At 41.5% G+C, this 14,094-nt stretch overlaps 1 protein-coding gene across 1 annotated transcript in view; it reads right to left on the reverse strand.

Annotated features, from left to right (window-relative positions):
• Positions 1-14,094, reverse strand: part of LOC134587646 (uncharacterized) — a 109,292-nt gene that overhangs the window by 43,633 nt on the left and 51,565 nt on the right. Inside the window, exon 4 of the mRNA XM_063444193.1 lies at positions 7,796-7,879. Within this exon, the coding sequence (XP_063300263.1) occupies positions 7,796-7,879 (84 nt within the window). The remainder of the gene's footprint in view (positions 1-7,795; positions 7,880-14,094) is intronic.

The following is a 14,094-nucleotide window of genomic DNA, read 5'->3' on the forward strand; positions in this document are numbered from 1 at the left end:
ACCTGCTGCCGTATCTGAGCCGGTTTTGTCCTCTATAGTACCCAAGTGTAACATTATCGCTAACACTACTCTCAAAGTTCATTCCCCGCTACTTGATCAGATAAGGAACTTGCAGCATCTGGCACCTAGACTGACTCCGGCTTCCAGACTTTTCGTTCCCCCTGAACTTCAATTGGAGCTCTTACAGTGTCTTCACGAGAGTAAGGTGGCTGGTCATCCGGGTGTTCGCAAGACGTATTCTTTGATCTCCAAGGATTTCTGGTGGCCGTCGTTACGGAAGGATATTAAGGATTTTATCGGGGTTTGTGTGGTCTGTACTAAAACCAAACTACCGCATACGCTTCCTTGTGGCCTTCTACAACCGCTGGAGATTCCTGACAAACCTTGGTCCTGTGTGGCAATGGACTTTATTGTGGATCTGCCGGTTTCTAAAAAGCACACTGTTATCCTCACCGTAGTCGATAGGTTTACCAAGATGGCACATTTCGTACCTTTGCCTAAACTCCCGACTTCTCCTGAATTGGCGGAGGTCTTTGCTAAAGAGATTTTTCGTTTGCATGGGATTCCTTCGGAGATCACTTCTGATAGAGGCTCCCAATTTGTTTCACGTTTTTGGAGGTCGTTCTGTTCTCAATTAGGCATCAAATTGAATTTTTCGTCCGCCTATCATCCTCAGTCTAACGGAGCTGCTGAACGAACTAACCAGAAGATTGAGCAATACTTACGTTGTTTTGTTTCCGAACACCAGGACGATTGGGTCGGTTTGATTCCTTGGGCAGAGTTTGCGCACAACAATCTCGTTTGTGACTCCACGCATTCAAGTCCCTTCTTCATGAACTATGGCTTTCATCCATCCATTCTTCCCCCGGTTTCTCCTTCCCAAGGAGTGCCGTCGGTTGATGTCCATGTGGCCAATTTGAGGAAGTTGTGGGATCAGACTCGACAGATTCTTCTACACAATTCTGTACTGGTAAAGAAACATGCTGACAAACGTAGAAGGGCGGCTCCGAATTTTGTTCCGGGCGATAGAGTGTGGTTGAGCACTAGGAATATTCGTCTTAAAGTTCCTTCCATGAAATTCGCTCCTCGTTATATTGGTCCCTACAGGATCTTGACTCGAATTAACCCAGTGGCATATCGTCTAGCTCTTCCAGCTACTTTACGCATCCCGAACTCCTTTCACGTGTCATTGTTGAAACCTCTAATCTGTAACAGATTCTCCTCCACAATCGCCCCTCCGCGCCCTGTTCAGGTGGAGGGTCAGGAGGAGTATGAGGTTAACTCCATTATTGATTCTCGTGTCTCCCGGGGACGAGTACAATATTTAGTTGACTGGAAGGGATACGGTCCTGAGGAGAGGAGTTGGGTACCACAAGAGGATGTCCACGCTCCTCGTCTTCGCAGGGCATTTCACTCCCGCTTTCCATCTCGCCCCGGCTCCTTCCGCTCGGTGGGCGTATCTGAGGGGGGGGGTACTGTCAGGGTACCTGGAGTCTCTACCTTTGAGAGAGGTAGAGACTTAGAAGGTTATCCGTCCGGACGCCATGTCTCCTCGGTCTCCCGCGGTTCACTCGGTCTTGCTAACGCCGGCCGCGAGGGAGTCACTTCCTTTTATAACAGAAGGACCGGAGGTAGACGTCATGACGCTAACCCGAAACATCCTGCCACTCAAATCTCGGGAGACGAATCAGGACTCGCCGGAGGCGTGTCCCCTCTCCCTAGCCAGGGTACTTAACGGTGGTTCTCTCATTCACTCATTGCCCTGTCGTGGTTCTAGTCCGCCTAGTCACACAGTGCTTTATTATTCACTTGTCTTTTGGTTCTGACCCGGCTTTGTTGTTTACTCTCCTGCCTTTCTGTTATCCTTGACCCGGCTTGTCTCTCGCTTACCTGTCCTCTGTTATCCTCGACCTCGGCTTGTCTCTGACCATTCTATTGTAGTTATACGTTAGTCCGGCCATTCTAAGGACCGGTATACGTATCAGCTACTCTTTGTACTCTGCGTGTTGGATCCCTGACCCGATCCTGACAATGATTCAGTGAGCCTTGGGCACCCGTGATGCTAGTTCACTGGTTGTCTTTCCTTGCAACACTTTTGCAGGTACTAATCACTGCAGGAACAACCCACAAGATTTGCCGTTTTGAAGATGCTCTGACCCAGTCACCTAGCCATCCCTATTTGGCCCTTATCAAAGTCACTTCGATCTTTTTGCTTGCCCATTTTCCTGCTTCCAACACATGCTGCCTAATATACCCCACCCCTTGACAGGTACCATTGTAACAATATAATGAGTGTTATTCATTTCACGTGTCAGTGTTTTTAATGTTGTGGCTGATAAGTACATATATATATATATATATATATATATATATATATTTAGTATATAATAGTATAATACTGTATATATATATATTTTTATATATATTTTTAGCACATAAATTTATATAAATTTTAGTATATGATTTTTTTGTGCATTATCATACAATTCCACATCTTTTCACTGTCTACTTTGAAAACTCCCTGTGGATTGGCAGTACTATCCTTTGCATTAAAAGTGCTAGATCAGGGGTAAGCAACCTTCGGCACTCCAGATGTTGTGGACTACATCTCCCATAATGCTCTTTCACCCATAATGCTGGCAAAGCATCATGGAAGGTGTAGTCCAAAACATCTGGAGTGCTGAAGGTTGCCTATGCCTGTGCTAGATTATGAATTAACAAGACATTGAGGGAAATTAATAAAAAAAAAAAAAAAACACCATATACAGTTGTCCCTATCTTCTACTTATTTGCTGATATCAGCATTAAAGCCAGTCTTACCAGTTTAATTGCCTTTTAAGTTTAATAATGAAGCCAGACATGATTGTGAATATGATGGGAACAAGCCTGATGGTCTGGCACACACATGAAGCTTCATGATGACATTGCATACAACAATGCATTTTACTTGCAATGCACTCACATTCAATAAAACATTTTGAAAGACTGCATTATATACACACTTAACCCCTTAAGGACACATGACATGTGTGACATGTCATGATTCCCTTTTATTCCAGAAGTTTGGTCCTTAAGGGGTTAAGCCCTCATCCTATCATGCAGCAACATTTTCATTTCAGCAGCCTCCCCTCCCTTCTTTAATCATTTTCACAATTTTGTCCTTGATTAATTCCAAATTCCATTCTAGGGACATTCTAGGGACATATCATGCCCCAGTCATTTTAATCCTGCAACTGAAAACACTGCCATTCTGCAGGTTTAAATACCTTCGGTAGTTGTCACACTTACAGCCACCTGAGACACTTCAGCCAAATGAGCCAAATGAAACTCAGCTATTTCAATAAGATGGACTCATAGAGACCATTTGATTGGTGCAGTGTGATGTTTTGCCATGCATGCATACTAGCCTCAAAATCAAAGATTGAAGACCTCAGCCAATGACACTGGGCCAGTCGTGCAGAGATCGCTGTGGCAAGGAAGAATAAGTAAGCAGACACTCTTTTTGTTTTACTTCAGCTAAGGACACCTAAACATTGATCAGGTCACTATAGCAATAGGAAAATATGTTTGTATCCCTGACGCCATAGTGATCCTTTAATATCTGCAGATCAATTTGAACTCTCCTTACTGTAAGCTCTATCTCAATTATTCACCCCATGACTGTGTCACTTTACAATTTTTTGATGGTTATAACTCATTTAAAAATCCCAAATGTAATTCTCACTCTTCATTAAATCATCCAGAATACACTTTAATGGTATGTTGCATCTCTCCACTTGGTATGTTCCCTGTACATTTCATCCTAGTGGAATACTGATTTAGATGTATATTGCCTTTAACATGGGCAACGTCATCAAATCAATCACACTACCTGCATTGTCTCTATTATGAGGTCACGCACATTCATCACTTCATCCCTTCCCATATTAAGCTGGACTTTGTGGTTTCTTTTAAAATACTTTACTGGTGGATGAAACAAGGCCTATAATCTCTATACATTGCCACTCTTCCACTAGCCACCTCTTGCTACGTTTCAAATATCAATTGGGTTCCTTCAATATGCCACTACAATACAGCTGCTGGCCATTCCGTATTCAAAAGACATCTAGATGCAGAATGCATGAAGCATACAATTCAGCGGTGAACTGGTTGTCACAGGAGGTATTTTTTATCGTATATTTAAAACATAGTATTATAGGAATTTATGAGTTTGTGAGCATAATTTGGTATCAGAAAACTCTTCCCTTCACTGGAACAACATGATTATTGTCACAGAGGATTACGATGTCCAGCAGGATCCAAAGTCTTCCAAATTCAATACCAATATATTTTGGCCACAGGAACACATTTTGACAGAAAATCCATGGCATTTGCACTACATACATTTTTTTTTTTTTTACTCTTATTCTCTAATTGTGGAGAATTGCAGGCAAGGTAATTGCAAATTTATTTATTTTTCAATTCTTTATTTTTGCGTGCCACGGAAGGATATGATGACGTCACTTCCGGGCGACGTGCGCGACCCGGAAGTAGGAAGCGAAAACACACCAGGACTAAATCTTATCAATCAGGAACACCTATATAAGCTGATTTTACCCAAACTCGGACTTGATACTTCTGAAGAAGCCCTAGACTGGGCGAAACGCGTTAAGTAGTAATAATTTGTTTTATTATATACATATTTTATATTCAAATAAAGTTATAGTTTTTACTATTTTATTTGCTGTTCCTGATTTTCCTGAATCCGGATATATCCTGATGTATATCCGTTGGTGGGGATTATACCACCGTATGCTGTACATACTAGAGCAAGATATTTGCTCTGAAATCTGTAAGTAGGATATTTCTCCTTTTCTTACCAACACTGTTTTTAAAACATACTATACTATTGGAGCGTATCTCTATTTTTTCCATATACTACTGTGGAGGATTGGACCGTGCACTGCATCACCACTTGATATCCTGAGACGGGGATTGTACCGTCTAGGCGCTATACGGCAGAGCTCTGAGTAGCTCTGCAAAGTGTGAGTTAGTCTTTTATAAGTTTTTACTACTCCTACTTGCCTGATATACTGCACTATTATTGTTTTGTATTTTCTATTGAAGGTTCCATACATCTACTATTGTAGAACATTTTGTATGTATACATCTTTATTATTATCACTTGTACTGTTTGGGCGCGGTTTACCACTTTTTTCCTTGATTGTTTCACTATTCTGAGTAGGCGCTGGGAATTCCTACTCGGTTCACTGCTGCCCACCTCTAGTTTATTTAGTGAGCGCCTATTCCTTTTGGTTTTTCTTTTTTTTTTATATAGTTAACATCGTTGTAAACTTAGCCACAACAGCTCATGTTCCACAGTTTTAACAGACATTTACAACAACTATGGCTTTTATATCTATGCACATTTTTATAAAATATAGTTAACTCTATAGAAAAAAAAACTTTGTAGTGGTGTTTGGGGGTGAAGAGAGTGTGGCGCTGCTATCAATGTGTCTGCCCTTGAGGGCTGCCCCCCTTGCCTTTGTTCAGTGTTGTCGCTTTCAATGTGGTCTGCTGTGTGTCGGCCAGGGGGGAGTGCATTCTAGTTGTGTCAGCCACTAGGTATTACGATTTATATGAGGGACTTATACGAAGAAGGTCTTGTTGGGAAAAACAATGCACCATTATGTAAGCATGTTTAAAGAGGGTTGGTGAGTCTGCTGAGAGTGAGTCTCTGACTTTATAAAACGTTCCGTCTGCGTAGGTGGTGGAATGAGAAAGAGAGGAGAGTCACTTTATGTTGGCTGGTCGGTGGTTCCTCAAGTGGGCGATCCGCCTGGGGAGGTTCTGGAGGAGTTCCGTGGGGTAAAGTCCCGGATGTTGTCTGGGTTCAGTTGGGCTTTGTCCTGTCTGGATGCCGGTACCGCTTGCAGGATGCCTGTTGATTGCAGGTGAGTTTCAAGCTCCTGTTTATCTTGCGCCTTATATGTAGTTCCGTTGTGAGTGAATGACAAGGCTCGAGGGGTGCCCCATCTGTATGAGATTTCTCTGGACCGGAGATGGTGTAGAAGGGGTTGCAGGGTTTTTCGCCAGGCTATTGTGTTCCTGGTCAAATCTGGGAATACTGTTAGCGATGCCCCCTCAAACAGTAGGGTTTTTTTTCCCCGCAGTGCGATCATGAGTGAGTTCTTGTCGGCTAGTGTTTGAAACCTCAGTATGAGGTCCGCTGTTGCCGCTGTCGGCAGCCTGAACATGCCATCAATTTTCATGGTTTTCACCCGCTTCGGTGGGAGCAGGACTTCGAGGAGGCGCCTGATGTAATGGGGTAAGTCGTCAAGGCCTACCGACTCTGGTATCCCCCTCAGCTTTAAGTTGTAGCGTCTTCTTTGGTCCTCTATGGTATCCAGCCTGTCATTGGTAGCGGTTTGCCATTTGACCAGGTCTGTAACTTTCTGTTCAATTACATGAAGCCTTGTGTCATGGGTGCTTGAGCTGGCCTCTAACTGTGTGATTTTTGTCGTGGCCCCTTCAATGGCTTTTCTATAGTAGGCCATGTCTGCCGCCAAATCTTTGCGGAGTTCCGCCAGCATTACCTTGAGTTGGTCGGCTGTGACCGGGTCCCCAGTCGTTGGGGGTGCCTGTCTGCTGTCCGGTGGGTGCCTGTAGGATGCTCCTTCCAGGATGTCAGTGGCGAAATCCTCTGAGGAATAGGAGAAGAGGTCGTCGTGCTGCGCCATTTTGGGCCATGCAGCCTGTTGCGAAAGCTTGAGCATTTCGCCAATGTCCCTCCTGTGGGGGCTTTTTTCGGCCTTTACCTTTTTAGATTTTCCTCCCATGTTCTTTCAGGCCGTGCCTGGGTTGTTTGTGGGGTAGTTTGGGCCCATTTTCCACCATATATCTCTGTTTTTATAAAGGTCAGAGACGGAGCTCCGAGAAATGCGTCCTCTCAGTGGCTCTGTTAGCTCCGCCCCCTCGGTAATTGCAAATTTAACCCAAAATAGGCAGGAGGAAAGGTAGCTGTGTTGAATGTTTTTTTTTCAGCTCACCTATATTGGCCCACATTTTAAATTTATTTTCCAGTTTATCACACCGATCTGTCTGCTTTGAGACTAGTTGCAGTTACTGTTATGTATTTCACTATAATATAAAGGCTATGCTTCTAAACTTTATTATCTTTCTTGATTGTCAGCAGTGCAGCAGTGACTGTATTGTGATATTTTGGGATCCAGAAAGTCAATTACAGCTGAATCCTTTCACAGTGCAGTTATACCAGGACTCATCTATATGGACATTGGTTGTTTCACTACTAATAGAGGAGAAATGAAAGGCATAGATAGCTAAAGGAACACTCCAGTGACCTAAAGCACATCATCTTATAAAGTGCTTTACGGGTTAAGTGGCCAAGACCTCCCATCTGTCATATCCAGGATGGATCACTTCCTCACTAACCCCTCTCAAGGTGTATGTATGGTCTTCTCTTAGAGAAGCACTGGTGTAAATGTTTTTCTCGAAAGCATTGCTGGTGCAGTGCAACAATTGCTGCACATGTTCTGCCTCCTACTACTTCCTTTTTGAGAAGCCTTGGATTGGCCCTTCTCCTTGCGGTGGAGCTGCAGCGAGGAGACCCTCTGGCAAATGCATTAGAAGTAACAACAAGTATTTGGTGACTGAAAGGGGAAAGCAAGTCATCTAATCTGTAAAAGAAACATTGATTTATTTCTAATGTTTGAGTTTTTCTTTAAAGAAAGGTAAAAAAAACCCTAAGCAATATAGATGCAGCACATTGTTTAACCTGTTATATTCTGTTACGTACATTAGACTCATATTCGTGCAGATCTTTCAGTTTCATGTCTTCAGTTTCTTTCTGGTATTTATGCATTAGTTCCTGGAGACTTGCCTGGAAAAAAAGAACGTTAAATATTAACAGTATTTGAATGTACATACATTTCTGTATATCGGGTAAAGATATAGCATGGTGTAAGAAATTAAAGGGAAACCGTTGCATCTCCGTAAATCTCACTATTGAATAAGACATATAACTTGTGTTAACCATTTTTTCATGTGATGCTTCATTTTCTTTTAAATGTTTATTAAAGACTTATTATTTATCTTCACAAGCCAGTTTAGTACATGCACAGCTAGGACACATAATGTATTAAGGGATGGAGAAACAGAGGCATGTAGTCAATTTCTCATCCCTTTTTTATGCTAACAGAGTTTATAGCAAAGACTGACAAAAAGCCAATATGGAGGCAACCCGTTTGAAGATATAGATAAATACGGTTGTGTGGAATTTTATATATAATTTTATTTTTCCCAGACCTCACAAAAACATATTTCTGAAAAACAAATAAGTAATTTTAATATTAAGAATGCTTGGACTATGCAGACATAGAGGCACGTACAAACATGTGGTGGGACTGCCCTCGGGTCCAAACGCTTTGGGGAAAAATCAGCGTAATAATAACAAACATCTTCAACAGACCACTGACACCTGACCCGTTAGTGCTATTACTATCTAGACCACTCGATGGATGGAATAGACCAGAGCAAAAACCGATCCACAAAATTGCCCTGGCTGCCAGAAGGGCAATAGCTCAAACCTGGCTAGGGTCAGAAGTCCCATCCATCGACATGGTATTGCTAAAACTTAAAGATGCATACTTAATGGACGAATTGACTGCCTAAGTCAAGAGGTACACTAAAAACCTTCAATAAGGTGTGGGAGCCATGGGAGTCCTTCCTTGATGAGTCGACCTAGCCTAACAACTACTGCAGCTTTATAAGTCCCTGGTTGGGGGGCTGCAACCCCGCACCTATGCTCTGTTGGCAAACCCCGTTTTCTGCTGACCCTCGCTACTTCTCTATCCTCTCTTCCTCTTCATTTTCTTCCTCTCTCTCACACATACCAGACAGGAATACACCCAGACCGGTAAAATACTTGAGGAGTAGATACCATAAAGACGACATATGATCCCCAAAGACAGTGGATAGCCACCGGGTGAATATGAAACCCATTGGGTACACCACAGATGGGCCTAGAGATCCACATTCGCACCTATTGTGTAAAGGTCTTAGTTGTATGGGTACTAAACTGGTATGTACTTACTGAAATGTACTACATACTTCTCATCCTGAACTTTTGTCTGCACTGTAACCACTAAGACCTCTGTTATTAATGTTGCATGTGATGTCACCACTGTTGTCAAACTGCTGCTATATTTGCTGTCATTGTACACAGCACTGTCTACTGCTCAAGTCTAAATAAAGAATGTAAAAAAAAAATGCTTGGAAGTAAAAGTTCTAATCAAAAGGTACAACACAGTGAATACAAAAATAAATAAAATGCAAAGAATGACACCGTACATAAATCAATATTTAACTGTTGACGTAATGAGGTAGGCATTATGCTACTGTTTGGATGCAACTTAGATGCAATTTTCAAGAGAAACCCAAGTTAAATAAAGTTGTACTAAATAGATAGAACCCTTTAGACAAACCACCACCAGTACATAGAAACCATCTCTAATATAAGGCGGCCATAAAATGAGAACATTAGGATTGGAATCCAAGGAACTGGTGCAGTTTAACAGATCTTATGGAAGGATATAAGGTATGTTTAGTAGGAAGCAGACTTTTCACCACTAAAGTTTGAAATGATCAGCTGGCTCTGCTTGACAGAATTTCAGTTTTTCAGACATTCATTGTATTTTCCAGAAATGATATCCAATGCCCTTGGGACCACTTTTAAATTTGTCTTGCACTTATATTTGGTATGCCTAGAATCATGACTTTCTCTTTCTCTTCCTGTCTCTTTCAATCTTACTTCCTCTCCATTGTAGTATTTGTTATTCGTCCCCTTTCCTTATTTATCCCATGTTTCAATAAATGTTATGGGCTTTAATTCTGACAGTTACATAGTTACATAGTTACATAGCTGAAAAGAGACTTGCGTCCATCAAGTTCAGCCTTCCTCACATATGCTTTTGCTGTTGATCCAAAAGAAGGCAAAAAACCCAGTCTGAAGCGCTTCCAATTTTGCAACAAACTAGGAAAAAATTCCTTCTTGACCCCAAAATAGCAGTCAGATGTCTCCTTGGATCAAGCAGCTATTAGCCCACTAATTAGAAATTGTATCCCTGTATGTTATGTTTTTGCAAGTATTTATCCAATTGCAATTTAAACATCTGTATAGACTCTGACAAAACCACCTCTTCCGGCAATGAATTCCATATCCTTATTGCTCATACTGTAAAAAAAACTTTTCTTTGCCTTAGATGAAATCTCCTTTCTTCAAGCCTAAATGTGTGACCTCGTGTCCTATGTATAGCCCTGTTTATGAATAGATTTCCAGATAATGGTTTGTACTGGCGCTGAATATATTTGTATAATGTTATCATATCCCCTCTAAGGCGCCGTTTTTCCAAACTGAAGAGATTTAAATTTTTTAACCTTTCTTCATAACTAAAATGCTCCATTCCTTTTATCAATTTTGTAGCTCGTCTCTGCACTTTTTCTAGTGCCATGATATCCTTCTTTAGAACAGGTGCCCAAAATTGCACAGCATATTCAAGGTGTGGTCTTACCAGCGATTTATAAAGAGGCAAAATTATATTTTCATCTCGAGAATTTATGCCCCTATTTATACATGACAAAACCTTACTGGCCTTAGCAACGGCAGATTGACATTGCATATTGCTACCTAATTTGTTGTCTATAACAATTCCCAAATCCTTCTCGTGTGTGGTTATCCCTAGTTCACTACCATTTAGGGTGTAAATTGCTTGTGCATTCTTAACCCCGAAGTGCATAACTTTGCATTTTTCTACGTTAAATTTAATCTGCCATTTTAGTGCCCAGTCCCCCAATCTATCCAAATCCCTCTGCAGCAAGGCAATATCCTGCTCACATTTTATTACTTTACAAAGTTTTGTGTCATCTGCAAACACTGATACATGGCTTTCAATGCCCATTTCAAGATCATTTATAAATATGTTAAATAGAAGCGGTCCCAAAACAGAACCCTGAGGGACACCACTAACCACTTTTGTCCAGCTTGAAAATTTACCATTTATGACAACTCGCTGTACTCTATCCTTAAGCCAATGTTCTACCCAAGAACAAGAATTTTCATCTAGACCAATTTCTTTTAGTTTGAAGACTAACCTATTGTGAGGAACCGTATCAAATGCCTTGGCAAAATCCAAGTAGATCACATCCACTGCAACACCCTGATCTATATTTCTACTTACTTCTTCGTAGAATGCAATTAGGTTAGTTTGACATGACCTATGTTTCATAAAACCATGCTGATTATTGCTAATAACACAGTTCTTCCCAATGAATTCCTAAATATTATCCCTTAATAGCCGTTCAAATAATTTCCAAGTCACAGAAGTTAAAGGGAAACTCCAGTGCCAGGAAAACGATCCGTTTTCCTGGCACTGGAGGGTCCCTCTCCCTCCCACCCCCAATCCCCAGTTGCTGAAGGGGTGAAAACCCCTTCAGTGACTTACCAGGGGCAGCGACAGGTCCCATGTCGCTGCTTCCTCCTCCCCCGCCGTTCCTCCTTCTGCTTACGTCGGCCGGTAGCTTCTGCTTAGCGCACCCCATAGGAAAGCATTGAAAATGAATTTCAATGCTTCCCTATGGGAAATAGAGCGACACCGGAGGTCCTGTGCTATAAAGCAGGAAGTGTCCTCTAGTGGCTGTCTAATAGACAGCCACTAGGGGAGGACTTAACCCTGCAAGGTAATTATTGCAGTTTAAGTACTCGTGGGTGGATACCGTCAGGCCCCGGAGCTTTATTTACATTAATTTTCTTTAACCCCTTAACGACGCTAGACGGTTCAGGACCGTCATCGGCATTTTTGCGTTGCCGACCGACGACGGTCCTGAACCGTCCTAAATTTAAGAGGTACTTACCCGATCGCCGTCGTTCCCCCGGCGGCGATCGGCGTTGCTCCCGTTGTGGGGAGACTGCCTGCAGCCCAGACAGTCTCCCCATGGCGGATTAGGACCCCTGTGGCCATGTGATCGCCCAACAGGGCGACCACATGGTCACAATAGGTGTCCAAGTATCTGCCTGCAGGGGGACTGTCTGTGCTGACAGGCAGTCTCCCTGCCAGTGTAAAATCAAAAAAAAATTAAAGTTATAGTGAATAAAAAAAAAAATATTATATATGTGTATATATATATATATGATATATAGACATATATTATACCTATATAATATATGTCTATATATCATATATATAATGTCATGCTAAGTTTATTTTTATATTAATATGTACATATATTAATATAAAAATACACGTATTATTAAATTACACACATATATATAATATATATAATAACTATATATATTGTATATATATATTATTATAAAATACAAATAATAAGTAAATTAAATTAAATTAAAAAAATAAAAATAATAATAAAAATTTTAAAAAAAATTATATATCTATACGAAATTTTATTCTAACTGTATTTTGATATTAATATATATATATTTATATCAAAATACACTTAGAATGAAATTGTATATATATCTATGTATATATAAATAAATAAAAAGAATACGAACTATTCATATGTCCATATACAAAATTACATAAATAATTATATAAATATACATGTAGACTTCAAATATATAAATATGCATATATATTTAAATTCTACGTGCGTATTTATGTAATATTTTTACATAATTAAGTAATTTTATTAATTGCAATTTGAGGGACCTGCCTGCCAACCCACGCCGAAATTGCAGAGAATTTAATTTGCTAGCACTGTATTTTACCCTGTAACGTTCTACGACACCCTAAAACCTGTACATGGGGGGTACTGTTTTACTCGGGAGACTTTGCTGAACACAAATATTAGTGATTCAAAACAGTAAAACATATCACAGCGATGATATTGTCAGTGAAAGTGACTTTTTTTGCATTTTTCACACACAAACAGCACTTTTACTGATGATATAATTGTTGTGATACATTTTCCAGTTTTGAAACACTAATGTTTGTGTTCAGCAAAGTCTCCTGAGTATAAAAGTACCCCCCATGTACAGGTTTTATAGCGTTTTTGAAAGTTACAGGGTCAAATATATGGGTCAAATATTTTTACATTGAAAATGGCCAGGTTGGTTACGTTGCCTTTGAGAGCGTATGGTAGCCCAGGAATGAGAATTACCCCCATGATGGCATACCATTTGCAAAAGAAGACAACCCAAGGTATTGCAAATGGGGTATGTCCAGTCTTTTTTAGTAACCACTTAGTCACAAACACTGGCCAAAATTAGCGTTCAATTTAGTTTTTTACTTTTTTCACACACAAACAAATATGAACGCTAACTTTGGCCAGTGTTTGCGACTAAGTGGCTACTAAAAAAGTCTGGACATACCCCATATTGAATACCCTGGGTTGTCTGCTTTAAAAAAAATATGTACGAGGGGCGGGGCCTGACCGCCAAGCAGAGCGGACGCTAATCGGAACAGCTCCTGCTACCAGAGACAAAGATAGCGCTATAAAAGCCCCCAAACTACCTAAACTCGAAATATAAGGATACCGAGATAGCGGTGACGTTAAGGGGCTTCTAATGACTCCCACTATGCAGAGCTACCTGAGAGATTACTCCGTTTGTCCTGCGAAGCCGACAGGCGCGGGAGAGACGGCCGCTCTCCCGCTGCCACACGAGGCTGGAAGGCTGAATACGGGCCCACGTCCTCCCCCCTATGGACCGGCGGGGGTTATCCCGGTCCCGGGAGGCCGTTCACCTGCTCTAAGGCAACAACTCCAAGCTAAGCTGACTGATCCCGACATGGCGGACCACCCACGTGGGCCCTCGGCAGCGGCGCAGCAAACAACAGACGACAGAATCAGCGCCATCTTTGAGGCCTTCTGGCTTAAGCTGGAGAGGAGAATGAGAGACTCTCCCCTGTCCACACGAGGGAACTCACCCGAGAATGACCAAGAGGGACTCCCGACCGGACAGGCACTCACCAAAGCCCAAAGCCGACGGGACAAACCTTGGAGGCCTCCCAATCCAGAAGCTCGACCCACTGCCGACCAGCAAGGGGCCCCAATATACGGGAAGAAAGTGATACCTAA

This window comes from Pelobates fuscus, chromosome 1 (genome assembly GCF_036172605.1).
Source record: "Pelobates fuscus isolate aPelFus1 chromosome 1, aPelFus1.pri, whole genome shotgun sequence".
Classification (NCBI taxonomy): domain Eukaryota; kingdom Metazoa; phylum Chordata; class Amphibia; order Anura; family Pelobatidae; genus Pelobates; species Pelobates fuscus.